The 12,880-nt window shown below is 42.3% G+C and overlaps 1 protein-coding gene across 12 annotated transcripts in view; it reads right to left on the bottom strand.

The window, feature by feature from the left end:
* nfixb (nuclear factor I/Xb) overlaps positions 1-12,880 on the bottom strand; it is a 141,499-nt gene that overhangs the window by 82,247 nt on the left and 46,372 nt on the right. Inside the window, exon 3 of one of the 12 annotated variants that reach the window (XM_040159256.1) lies at positions 9,205-9,665. The exons of the other annotated variants lie outside the window; for them this stretch is intronic. Within the exon in view, the coding sequence (XP_040015190.1) occupies positions 9,583-9,665 (83 nt within the window). The 3' untranslated portion in view covers positions 9,205-9,582. Of the gene's footprint in view, positions 1-9,204; positions 9,666-12,880 lie in introns of those variants that run through there. 12 annotated transcript variants of the gene reach the window in all.

Genomic DNA, 12,880 nt, shown 5'->3' with positions numbered 1-12,880 from the left:
TGATTAGGGTGAGAGAAGGGAGGAAGGGGGTGTTCATAAAGTAGTGCCTTGGGGTTGATCTAAGCAGGATTTACCAGTTGCTGTCCTGAGGTGACTCGCTTCACTCATTTACCCAACACTGCCACAGGGCCTAAACTCCCAAAGAGCTTGTTAATTAAGGTGCAGAAATGCTAAGCATTCTGCATGTGTGTGTGGGGCATCTGTGTGCCAATACACACTTGCAACCTCAATCTCCTTGTACATAACTCCATCCATTTGGGTTCTTTTAATGAATTATCTGACACTGTCACCTTAATTCAGCATCTCATGAGTTCCCATGAATGTTCATTTTTTAAACATTTGCAAATGTATACAGCGGGTATCCAAAAGTCTAAGACTACCTGGGAAAGTGGTCTCAGACTTTTAGACCTGAGTGCATGTTACAGTGTTTCTCCAACAGAGAGGTCTGTGTAACAGCAGCATGACCCCAGTCACCCCATACTATAGTCCCTTGCCTGAGGACGGGAACCTGCCATTCAAATAGTCCGTTTTTATTCAACTTCAGTCAGAAGAATAATAAATAATGGCCTACACTAAACAAATCAGGATGTCATAAATACTCAAAAAAACAGAAGTGTGACAGGTGGAGAGGTGAAGGAGCGAAGGCAAAACGTAAGAGGTAACGTTCTAATAAATGGCAGACCAGCTCCTGGTTAAACAAGTCTTTCTGAATTTACATGTTGCAACACAGGCCTCGACGTATCAACATACACAGAGCAAACTCATCAGCGGGTCATGGCGGGATCTCACCCTGCAGTTACCAAGCCTATTATTCAAAAACCAAAAACAATAACTGTCAACCACAATCGACAAAGCCGGGAACAACGTCTGGACCAGCTCCATCTGCCATTTCATACCTAACTGTGTGCTGCTGACCCCCCCATCACTCCCTTCACATACACATACACACAAAAAAACACTCCTATATCCTCCATTTGCCCTGGGGACTTGTGTCAGGATGGTTTACACACTAAAAACAAACAGGCATCCCATTGCAACAGCGAGAGAAATGGATGTGGGTTTGGACAAGGTGGGAGATGGAGGGAGGAGGGATGGAATGGAAAGAGGGAGGGAGATAGCCAGGAACAAGGTACACATGAGGTACAGAAAGAGAGAAGCAGGGACGGAGGGGGCACTGTGGGGCAAGAGAGTGAAAGTTTTCATAAAACCGACAATAATAAGAGGCCTCGGTGCCACCCCGTGACCACATCAAGGCTTCTGTAATGACAGGCTGTGCACAACACATGTCCGCCTGAGTGAGGCAGTGCGTGTGTGTGTGTGTGTGTGTGTGTGTGTGTGTGTGTGTGTGTGTGTGTTGGTGCATGATGCGTGTGAACCCTTCTGTCAGTGCTAAAAAATGGCTTAGTTAACCGAATAATATTATTCCCAGCATGGACACATGCACATGCACATACCACAAAGCAATGCTCGACAGGCACAGATAGTACACATGCAGGCTTTAATTTAGACTGCACTGTACTCTCCACTCAGTCAGGCAATGTAGGTACATGTATAAATTACTGTTTGTGGAACCAATTAAAAACTTAGTTACTTATATCGTATGTCCAACAGGGGGGTTACCCTACCTTTTTTGCTCGTGACCTCTTAAAATGGAGCAATGTCTACTTGTGTCACAGGTTATGGCCTCAATGTGGACACGAGTTGTGAGCAGTTCGACTAATTTTCTCTGAAGATTTTCCTCCTCAGACTGTTTCATTCAAAGGACTTTGGAGGCAAAAGCAAATTCAGGTCGGTCAACTATTGGCCCCTCCAATTTTTGGGGGCCCTGACCCCCAGGTTGGGGACCACTTCTCTAACAAAAGCTGTTGAAGTAAGAGGGTGTTTTTTAAATGAACATGAATTCAAATTGCTATTTGTAACTGTAAATAATGTGTTTTTTCTTCTATCAAAAGTTACATAGCCTCGCTTTAATGCAAAATTGTAGTCACAGCAGGTGTTTTCCATCAGTTCTCACAGGCAAACATCAGCTGTGGAGGGTGGAGCCAGAAGTTTAACATGTTTGAAAGTGTTTGCATATAGAGAGCAGCTGAACAGCAGTTTTCAAACTTTAACATTTACCGGAATTAAGTTCAAGTTAATAACTATAATTTTAGCAAGGGTTGAAAAGTACTTGCCAGTGTACAGGCGCTGTGTTAAACTTTCATCCTTGTATGCAATGGCTAATAGGCTTTTACTATGAATGGATGTTACTTCACCACCCGGTCCATAGTATCTTCATGCTGGGAGGATATAGCATTAGGCTAGCATTCTAGTTGAAGCAACCCATGTAAACAAGCTAGATAGTGGACTTCATGCAGATACCAAAGGTTATAGAGATGCCTGATGCAGCTGGCATGAATGTTCAGGGCAATTGGTTCAGCTAGATAAAGACAAAAAAACAAAAACAAACCAAAAAAAACCACAAAAAAAACCCAGGAGAATGGGAAAAAACTGTTCCTTGGCTTATAGCAAAATAAGCCAAGAAACAATTGAGATATATACCAAGCAAAACCTGAGCATTTCCAAAAAAAAATCAGAAAAGTTTCACTTCCGGCTGTGTTAAACAGCGATGGAGGGACCTGAGCCCAATGAGAGAAAATCCTGTTCTTATTCACAATCACCTTGTAGAAAGAAAAAAAAAAAGCTTGACCCCTAACGAGGCTCTGTGCTTGAGGCTATTCCAGTGAAGAATTCTAGCCAGGACAGATCCACTGAGAGCACAAGTGAGAAGGAAAAAGAGGTAGAGAAAAGGGAGCTTTATTTGGTTAACAACTTCCATGAATCAGTATGTGGGAAGAATGTGTGTAATTTGCCTGTTTGTTTTGCATTAGGATATAAAATATGTCAGGATTACTTAATCATACATCTAAAGCCCAGTGAAAAGGAGATGGGGAAGAGACTAGAAGGGGGGAACCACAATTTTTTGTAAGTTGGGTTTCGGTAACATATCAAGATGTGTCTTGCTGGGACAACGGCTTCAGCAAAGCACAGTGAAAAAATGCGGAACCCCCCCAAAAAAAAAAAAGTTACAGTGCCAAAACGACAGCCCCAATCAATATCAATCAACAGTTAACGGTTTATTTCAACCGGTTATCCATTAGTTTCAGCCAACTGTTTCAATGATTTATCTATTGCTAGCTTTTTTTTTTTTTTAATCATTTATCCATTAATTTTAGCTCACTATTTCAACTTCTCTGCTTGCTCAATAACTACTTTTCATGGACTTTCAATACAAGGTGTTCAGGTGTTGAAGTACAAGGATGCCTGTTTGGGAATCAGTGATGTGGCATGCACTATCTTGTCTATAGATGAGTCTAACTGAACTGAGGGCCATTTTGAGTCTAAAACTGATGCTGATATATTGACTTGGACATTGGTCATGGAGGGTAAACACTCATAGTATATTCTTAGAATATTTTTATGCTTCTACTGGCACTTGAGTTTACCGGGAGACCATGAAACAGCAACTCTCTGTGTAAACCATCTTTAGTTTACTGGAATAATCATGGCTCTTATCATAAGGATTTCTCTATGTAGCTGCCAGGATTGTATAGTTTGAATCTATGCCCAAAGACAAAATCTTTCAGTCCATCAGATGGGGAAAAAAAAAATTCTAACCATGTATCAAAAACAGAAAACTTGGCCTTGGAGTAATCACATTAGCCTGTGTGTTTAGGTCCTGGTGGAGGAAAAGGACCCTGGATTGAGGCAGTGGGGATAATGGGACCATTGCTGATGCCTTTTGGTGTGAATGGTATCTCGTTAGGGTCACTTTTACAGCCAGGCCAGAAGAGAAAGTAAACTCAGATGAAGAGAACAGAAACAACAATAAAAGAGCAGGCAGAAAAAAAAAGAAAGCAGAGATCTGAGATGCTCTCAGGGCCAAAACCGCAGATAAAAATCTAACCACAGAATGAAGGCCAGATTGCTCTAATTCATTGTCATCTCAAGTATTTTTTTTTCTACGTGGACTAAGAGTAGGACATAGAGAGTGGCAAAGAGAACCCTCTATCCTCCCTTCTTCTCCTTCCAGTCCTCCCACACACAATCCTCTTCTCCATTCAGATTTACTGCTCTTAAATTGTTTGCCCTCTGCTTTTAATGGCCATCTCTAGATCATCAGCTCTTAAAATAAACACAGGGGCTTGAATTACCTTCTCTATCACCACTTGACTGAAGCAGAACACACTTGCAGGGACTGTGCCTTGCTCTGCTCTTCTCTTTCTGTCTTTACATTAATTTCTCTATGTGCCCCCCTGTATGTTTGGGTTGTCGGAGGAGAGCCTCGTTTTAAAGCTGAGCAGCAGAAGAATGGAAACTCAAGTAGGGCTCAGAAGCAGGGTGGTCTGCATCTAATAATACACCAATCAAATGTTACCGCACAAAGGGCATATAGCAACCGCAGAATTTGCAGATAATTTCTGAGCGGAATGGGTTGTTGGTGAAATTTCAAGAGTAAATATGATATAATTTTAGAACTGTCCACTTTTGCAGTGACAGACCACACCCAATCAAGCACCAGTGAGGGGAACCTTGTTGGGGCCTGGTTTACCTCCTCTCCAAGCCCTGCGCACCCCGCAGTGTAATCCCAGGTCCCACGTCTGCCATAGGACAGTTGGGTCACGCCGTATCAGTGCATGTACATTTCAGTGCATGTTTGCTTGCAATTGTGGTAGTTTCTCTTCGTGTGTCCATACAAAGCCCACAGGCATCAGGTGTGAAGGAGGGTTCAGGTGTTGGTTGAGTGTAGAAGGGACACTCATATGCTCTGCTGCAGACAGCGCCTGTTGTCGCTCAGCCTGCTTCTATGGCACATGAGCATATGCATGGAGGCACACACACTCTCTCATAGAGGAGATAGATAAACAACACCTAAAAACATACTTCACAACTCTTCATATCTTATGGAGTTAAAGAGAGCCACTGGAGATGTAAGCTTAATCTTTCAAGAGGAAAATCAGATTGCATTTGAAAAATGAAAGGGAAGGGATGCAGGCTCTTGTTTATGAATGCTAACAATTCAGCTGGACAGCTCACATACAACACTTGTGTTAATATGTGAATAGAGAGTATATATATATACTGTAGTTAATGTTTGGGGTCCAGGCTATGACCTCATCACTCACCTTTAAGACTGCACAGAGAGAGTTGTTAGCTACCCTCCAACATGGGAAATAATCATAGGCCACAGGTAATGGTAAATGGACTGCACTTATACAGCACTTTTCTAGTCTTATTGACCACTCAAAGCACTTTACACTACTGCCACATTCACCCATTTACACACAATCATACAGTGCTTTCTATAACACACACACACACACACACACACACACACACACACACACACACACACACACACACACACACACACACACACACACACACACACACACACACACACACAATATTTTGGGGGCAATTTGACAATTTGAGGTTCAGTATCTTGCCCAGGACACCTCGACATCTGACAGCTGACTCAACCTTCCGGTTAGTGGATGACCCACTCTACCCACTCGACTTTTGCCCATTTTATGCAAATTGCTTGGAAATTATTTTGAACTGATAACATCTTTCAGAGGTCTACTATAAAAAAATTACACATTACTTCTGTTTGGGCTCTCAGAGACCACAACTGTAAAACATGGTCAAATAGAATGGATTTCCATATGCTTTATGGCCATGATGGTTGTTGAAAGTAGTTAATGCCTTATGGTCATTTCTGTATTTTCGTCACCTTCATCAAATGTGAAAATTCAGGCAGAAGGAACGGTTGCCACTTTAAAACTTTTCTACGTACTGGGTATTAATAAGGCCAGAGAACAAAACAAATAATTAAGAAAAATTTTTGCAGAAAAGAAGAAAGAAGAAAAAGGTAAAGCCAAATAAAATACAATGGTTAAAGCTGTTTTGTCTCTCTGCAGAGGTGTCTTTCATATCACAGGCTCCCCTGCTTTTTTCATTATAAATTATATCTGAGCTGCCATCTCAAAGGGTACTTAGAGCTTTGTAGAGGATAAAACTCATGTGTAACCCCCCTGGACTGAAAAAAGCCTAACAAAATATGCAAATAAGATCAAGAGAAAAATCAACTCTAAAATTACAGTTTGACATTTTCATATGTCTCACTTGTTCCACATTCATTGACAAGTCTTTTATATATCCAGAAATAGAAGATCATAATGCCAAGCAGATCTAATATCCTTTTTGTTTTCAAAGGAATACAAACTATTCCTTGGAATCTGAAATCCCATCTGACTCTAATGCTGTATGTAGCAGCTACCTGTACATGGTATTATGTTGTTTATGCACAGTCCTGCTCCACTGTACTGTATAAGAATGTGCTTATCTATTTGCATGAGTGTGGGGATGCCCTCTATAGAATGAAAGTGATCTGAGTGGATTCCTCTGGCAGAGCTCTGTGCTCTGGTTGCCCACACATTGGGCCGGAGTGCCACAGAAACAGCCGAGCTCTGCACTACATGGCCACTCGTCATGCCAACCAGGGCAGTCGTTGACACTCCTTGGATATCACCCAGGAAAGGTGCACTGAGAAAAAAAGGAAAGCCACATGGCCATAGCATCTCTATTCATCGGCCTCTCTGGACAGTTGTCTGTATGCACTGATACAGTAAGCACGCACGCGCTGGAGCATGACAGCTTAGTCAACAGCTTAGAGGTTTAAGTCGACACACAGAACTTTTTTTCAGGCCCTAAACAAATAAAATGTGTGAAACTAAAATGTGATATTTACATGTGTTATTCTGATAAATAAATCCAAACAATGTAATTTCATAAACTTCTTTCGCCATAATCTCCCTCATATTTTCATTGCTCACCAGGGAGAGAGGAAAAAACTGTGTTGTTTTCCTATCTTCTATGAAATTTATGCATCGAAGCTGCCAATAAGAATTCAAATGAGTCTGAAATTATAGACGAGAGAGTTGAGCGCTGACAGTTGACGGGTATAATGAGAATGTTACCATCCAAAATGATGCCTGTGAAATGGAGCTGGCTGTCTATATGAAAGGAAAACAGACGGAGAAAATGAGTGAATGTGTCAGGTGATTTGGTGATTTTTTTGAGCCAGAGCCCGGAGCTGGACAGAGCCCTGCTATGGAGAGTGCATTCTGGGGGAAGTATGAAGTAGGGAGACCTGAATGAAGAAGGATGAACTATTAAATGGAAAACATGAGATCGACATAAGTGAAAGTATGTTGCTGAAAAAGTCCAAATTAGCTGTGATAGATAGGCAAAAGTGGTATAAAAAAAATTAATTTTATCTTATCAATCAAGAATACCAAATATGAAATTCTAGACTCACATAAACGATTGAACTGTGGTCATCGTTAAATAGCTACAGAGAACAGCATTATATTGTCCTATCTTTTTAATCTGACAGCAGTGGTGGAAACTACAGTGCTTAGAAGTGATGTGAGAAAAAATGAAAAACACAAAACAGAATCTCCTTTATTCTCTCCAATGGATTGTTCAAAGTGTAAGTCCCTCTCTTAATTTCTTTGTCCCTATCTAAGCGCCATATTTTCTGTTCAGCCTCTCTGAGACATGGCGAGTTTATTTATTTATCCATTTCACATTAATTAGAACATTTGCACTGACAAACATGGAAGTAGTCACATTAGCGCTAGTTTACACCCGCCTTCCCCTGAGTATCGCTTCCCAGGATGCAGAAGTCGGAGAAAGAAGCGAGCGCTGCGTTTTTAAGTGATGATAATAGAGAAGAGACACCCAGGTGCACTTGTAGATGCACAAAAATCCTTGCCAGAATTTCTGAACTCAGTGACACCAACTTATCTCAATACATCAGACAGACAACTTAATTAGGACACGTTACTCTGATTACAAACTGCAAGTATGGAGAGCCTGAAAAACTAAATCTGCCATTGAAATAAATACAAAATAAGTCAACAATAAAGGATGGATAAATATGGAGTGTCCCTTACAGTCAGTAGCTTTATTCCATACTGTGCTCAGCAGTGGGAACAGGACCCCCACCCCTGCGACCTCATATATTCACTCTGTTATTTCAGGGAACAAAAGCGGGGCTCTCAAGGCCATGGGTGGATCCATGAAAGGAAGAAAGGAGTCCTGCTCCTGGTCCTGGCTGAATGGGGGTCTTTCACACTTAGAGAGGCCTGTTTACTCTCCCTCAATAATGGCTCTAATTTTCTGATCATTATTGAGTAATTCCATCCACCCCCACACCCAGCGTTTAATGCTTACTCCCATCACTCACAGCACCACGTTCTTGTCCCCGAAGGGCCCCAGGACTCTGTCTTGAATGATGCACAAGACACGTTCATCAATTCCTCTAAACCCATTAGTGTTTAATCCAGACTACCGGTTCCTGCTCTGCCTTAGAAGATATCCATCAAGACACCTGAAGACCTTTGGAAAAAGTCGCAAATATACAGAGACAAAAATTATTTTCACATTAAAGCAGAAATCATTCAGAATTATTTTTTTTTCCACATGTGGGATCATTCTCTGCTCTGATTGGAGAGGAGTTGGGCTTTATCCTCCATTTTGTTTGGACCTGAATCCGGAGCAGCACCATCACAGCAACTAGCAATATTCGCTCTGCTAAAAGCTGGTGGAAAATATTTTGGAGGAGGAAAAAAAAGGACACATCTGTTAACATGATAGCCATTTCATTCAATGCGCCAACATCTCCAAAAAATAAGACCTAAGTTTAAATGTTGAGAAGCTTTTCCTGGCAACGTGCTGTGAGAAAGCATCCATAGGAGTGCTGGTAGGGGCGTAAGGGGACATGCAGAGGGGAAGAAGTGTTAAGCGAAAACAAGGATATGGGGGGAAAAATGTTAAAATGAGAGAGAAAGAAAAGGATCAGAAGGAGACAAGTTGGCAGAGACTGTGTGTCGGTTTGAAAAGCTGGCACCTTCTAAACAGAGCTGCAGCTTTGGGTGCCAAATGCTGCCAACCAGTCCCGCTAGCCTGAATATCTGCCCTCCCTCTCTCTTTGTTTTCAGCATGGCGTTTTGCATCATCTTTATTCTACGCTTTTCTTTTTACTTTATATCAGCGCTCAATATCATCCTAACAGCAATGACTGACATTTATTAGCATTAAATGAGAGAATAAATAAGGCAGAGGGAAAATTAAAGAGAGATATTTATTCGTCTATTCATTATTACTGTTCATTTCAAGGATTTGTTTTTATTTGGGTTATTTTATGTAAGAGGATTTTGTTTGTGTATAATTGCTCAGTTTTGAGTTTGAGATGGTTTTATATACAAAATCCACACAGAGAAGGGGGATCTGTCCTCGGCGGTGTCGCGGTGCTCCGGTCCCGTTTTCCGTATGGAAAGAGCTGTCCCAATTACAGGGCATTCTACCCGTGCTCTGCTCCACTGGACCGAGGGAACAAGGCGCAAGGCAGACTGATCAGAATCTGGCTGCTGGGAACCGGCCCAGAAAAGACACTCTCCTCTCTTCTCCTTTTTTTACTCCTCCGCTGTCTTTACCTCTCTTCTCCTCTCCTCCTGCTCTTTGCCCCTTGGCTCAGGCAGCAGAGAAGCCAAGCTGCCTCTCCTGAGCAGGGATACGTATGTTTTTAGGGGACAGACAGATTTCATGCCTGGCGCCTGTACAGAGAAAGAGAGGACTGGTCATGCAGATTCTCACACTGAAGCGAGACAGTGTTGGAGACCAAAAGTAATACACAAAGAAACTAGGGGGAAAATGTGCGTGTATTTTGCGTTCCCTTTGTTTTTTTCTTTTGAAAAAGGAGAAAATCTATTCAGGAATACAATAGAATAAATATAGCAATTGCTCACTATATAAAAAGCCTTTATAAGGACTGAATAGCCTATTTATTTTATTGCATGTGTTTACTATTATCAGTAATGTTGTTTTTATGCATGTTATTAAGTAATTTAATTTCTTGAGAAATAGATTCTTGTTCTAATGGAGTAAGAGAAACCTGCAGCAGAATATAAAAGTGAACAGAGTTGAGCTGAATTCCTAGAAGAGACACCATAACATTTATTTATTAACCTTAATTACACAAATAATTAAAAATCACTGTACAGTGAAATTAGGAAATAAAGCTAATCCATGTTGCCCACAATAGGCACTTTCTGGTACAAGGAATTTTTCTATTTGTAAAGCTAAGACCTGACCTTTGTTTCAAAATTAGACTTAATTCAATCATACTCAGTCTTTTGTGTATCTTTTCCAGTATTATTCACTAAACTGGATAATTACAGTGAATATGAAGCAGGTTGGCCTGCTACCAAAGCCATAGAGCCTCTCGGCGGTTGGACCTATAGGGTGGTGGAAAGTTGTGAAGGGTTGGCGGAAGGAGGTCAGAGTATTGGACCGAGTGTCAGTGTAACACTTTGCATCTTTTCACCGATTAATTTGGAAGCCCGATCGTCTGTTTACCAGCAATTCCTTACACTCCGCACACACCACTCTTCTTTTCTCTTTCCCTCCATTTACAACACATACACACACACACACACACACACACACACACAAGCACACACACACACACACACATACATTGCAAAAGGCAACTGGAAAACTGGGGGCTCTGAAAATGGGCCAAGCCAGGGCTGTTGGAGGCCCCTAATGCCTCGGTGTATTATTAAAACACCACAGTGTCACTGGCGCTGTCTTGTCATGAGAGGGGCTCGCCGAAGCTCAAACTTTATTGGCCACATTATTTCAAATGACAACAAAGCGTAAGAAAGTTTCCGTTGAAAGTCTCGGACCAGCAGTGTTTTTCACACCAGATGAATGTGACTCCCCCGGCGCCGACACTCTATTTCTCTGTCGGCCCGGATTAAGGACCACTGCCAGAACACTGGAGCACAATTCTGCTCTCCGTCCAGAAATCTCTGCTCTGCACAGACATACTCAGCCAAGGACAAGAAGAGATTGAGAATTTTTTCTTTTCTTTTAATCACTATGATTCTCTCTTTTCATCTTCTGCAAACACTAAGCAACTGACAGGACAACATAACCCGACCGTACAGAAGTATTACTGCTGGTATAATCATCTGCTCTTACTGCATATGTTCTGCTAAAACAGTGCCACATTGAATAGCCCCTACAAACATCACACACACATATATCTTGTTGTGGAAAAAAAAAATCCCACTCTGTCCTGTTTGGACTCTTATTCATTATGTAACTGCATCTGATAACATTACCTCCTTTTGAAGCTCAGGATATTGGGCAAAGCAGATAAGATGTGTTTGATGGATTAGTGTGACGTGAAGGCGTTAAGTCTCTCAGTCTGGCCGACTGTCTCCCTGTCGACCCCTGTCTTTGTTCACCTCTATTAAAAGATATTCTCTTGGCCATTTGTAACGTCTGGACTATGCACATTGATTACACATTGATGGGTAAATGAACCTCTTATGTTCACAGCTGCACAATGGCAGCATAGAGATATGGTGTAGTCTGACATACACACGCACACACGCACACACGCGCACACACACACACACACACACACACACACACACACACACACACACACACACACACACACACACACACACACAAACACACACACACACAAACACACACACACACACACGCACAGTTGGCTTTGGGATCTGGCCCAGGCACCTCTCTGGTCCGTCTGTCTCCAGCACAGAGAGCAAATTTGGAGGCTGCAATCTCAGAAACATCTTTTTATCGTAACAGCACAAGTAATGAAAGCCGTATGAGGCAGCTCGGGCTCCAAAAATGACTAATGCTGGAACAGTGCGGCTTCGTCAGACTGACAAATAAGGAACACATAGCTTGAAAAACATGACCTGATCGAGGGTCTCTAGGTTGAGGAAGGCCCAAAGCGCCCGACTAAGCCAGATTTTGGTTTCAACGGACATGTGATCAAAGATGTGATCAGATCCCCCTTCTCTTGCTGTCTCCCTTGCTTCCTCCACATCTATTAACCATTATTACCATCATCATCAAATGCAGCGGAATAAGTGAAAAGAAAATGAACCACTTGCGGGGTCAACTCTGATCAGTCTGCAACAGTTATATCATGCTCTGTGTGTGTTTGTGTGTCAGTATGTGTAGGTTTGTGTGTGCGCATGTGTGTGCAGCCAGGTAGTTTTCAAAGGAAAATGATCAGGCTCTTTTTGGTAGTGGAACCTTGCTTTGCAGCTGCAGAGCAGAAGTGCAGATCTTAGTACAGCTGCTTTGATCTGTCCCAGCTCTCACTGCCCCGCCTGGAAGGGCCGAAGTCTATAATTGGACAAAAGCACAGACACATACTGTACTGTAGGGAAGCAGAAACATAGGAGGGGGTTAGTATGTGTGTATCTCCTGTTCTGTCAATCACGCTGCTTGAAAGCAGAGCCCCCACCCCGGAGCTGGTGACGGTGACATCAATGGGACTAGAGAACTGAAACACCGCAGCGGGGACAGGCGGGTGAGACGGCTGCGGTCCAATCATCAGGCCTGGCAACTGATAGCTTCCGCAAGACACAGACACCCTAGAATGGGGAGCTAAGAATAAAACTGTAATGCTGCCACCCCAAAGGTTAGAATGGAGCCACTGTCTGTCTGTCCTCTGTAAACTCTAGTTAACCCCAGCCTGCCTCCTGAAAAATAGAGCAATATTAGCCTTTGAAGGTGGATGTTTTTTATTTTAGTTATTCCCTAATGTTCCCTCTGTTCCCTTCTAGTCGCATGTGCAAGGTGCTGCTTTTGAGGTTGCTGTGGAAAAGCTTAGCAGGATCAGAGTGGGAGACATTCTCCCTCCCACAGCAGAGGACATGCACCCTGCAAATGTATTCACTTTTTTAGACACAGGCACAAGCAGGGAAAAACA

The sequence above is a fragment of the Xiphias gladius genome, chromosome 3, assembly GCF_016859285.1.
Source record: "Xiphias gladius isolate SHS-SW01 ecotype Sanya breed wild chromosome 3, ASM1685928v1, whole genome shotgun sequence".
NCBI lineage: Eukaryota > Metazoa > Chordata > Actinopteri > Istiophoriformes > Xiphiidae > Xiphias > Xiphias gladius.
Note: the sequence above shows the minus strand (reverse complement) of the source record. Positions and strands in the feature narration are given on the sequence as shown.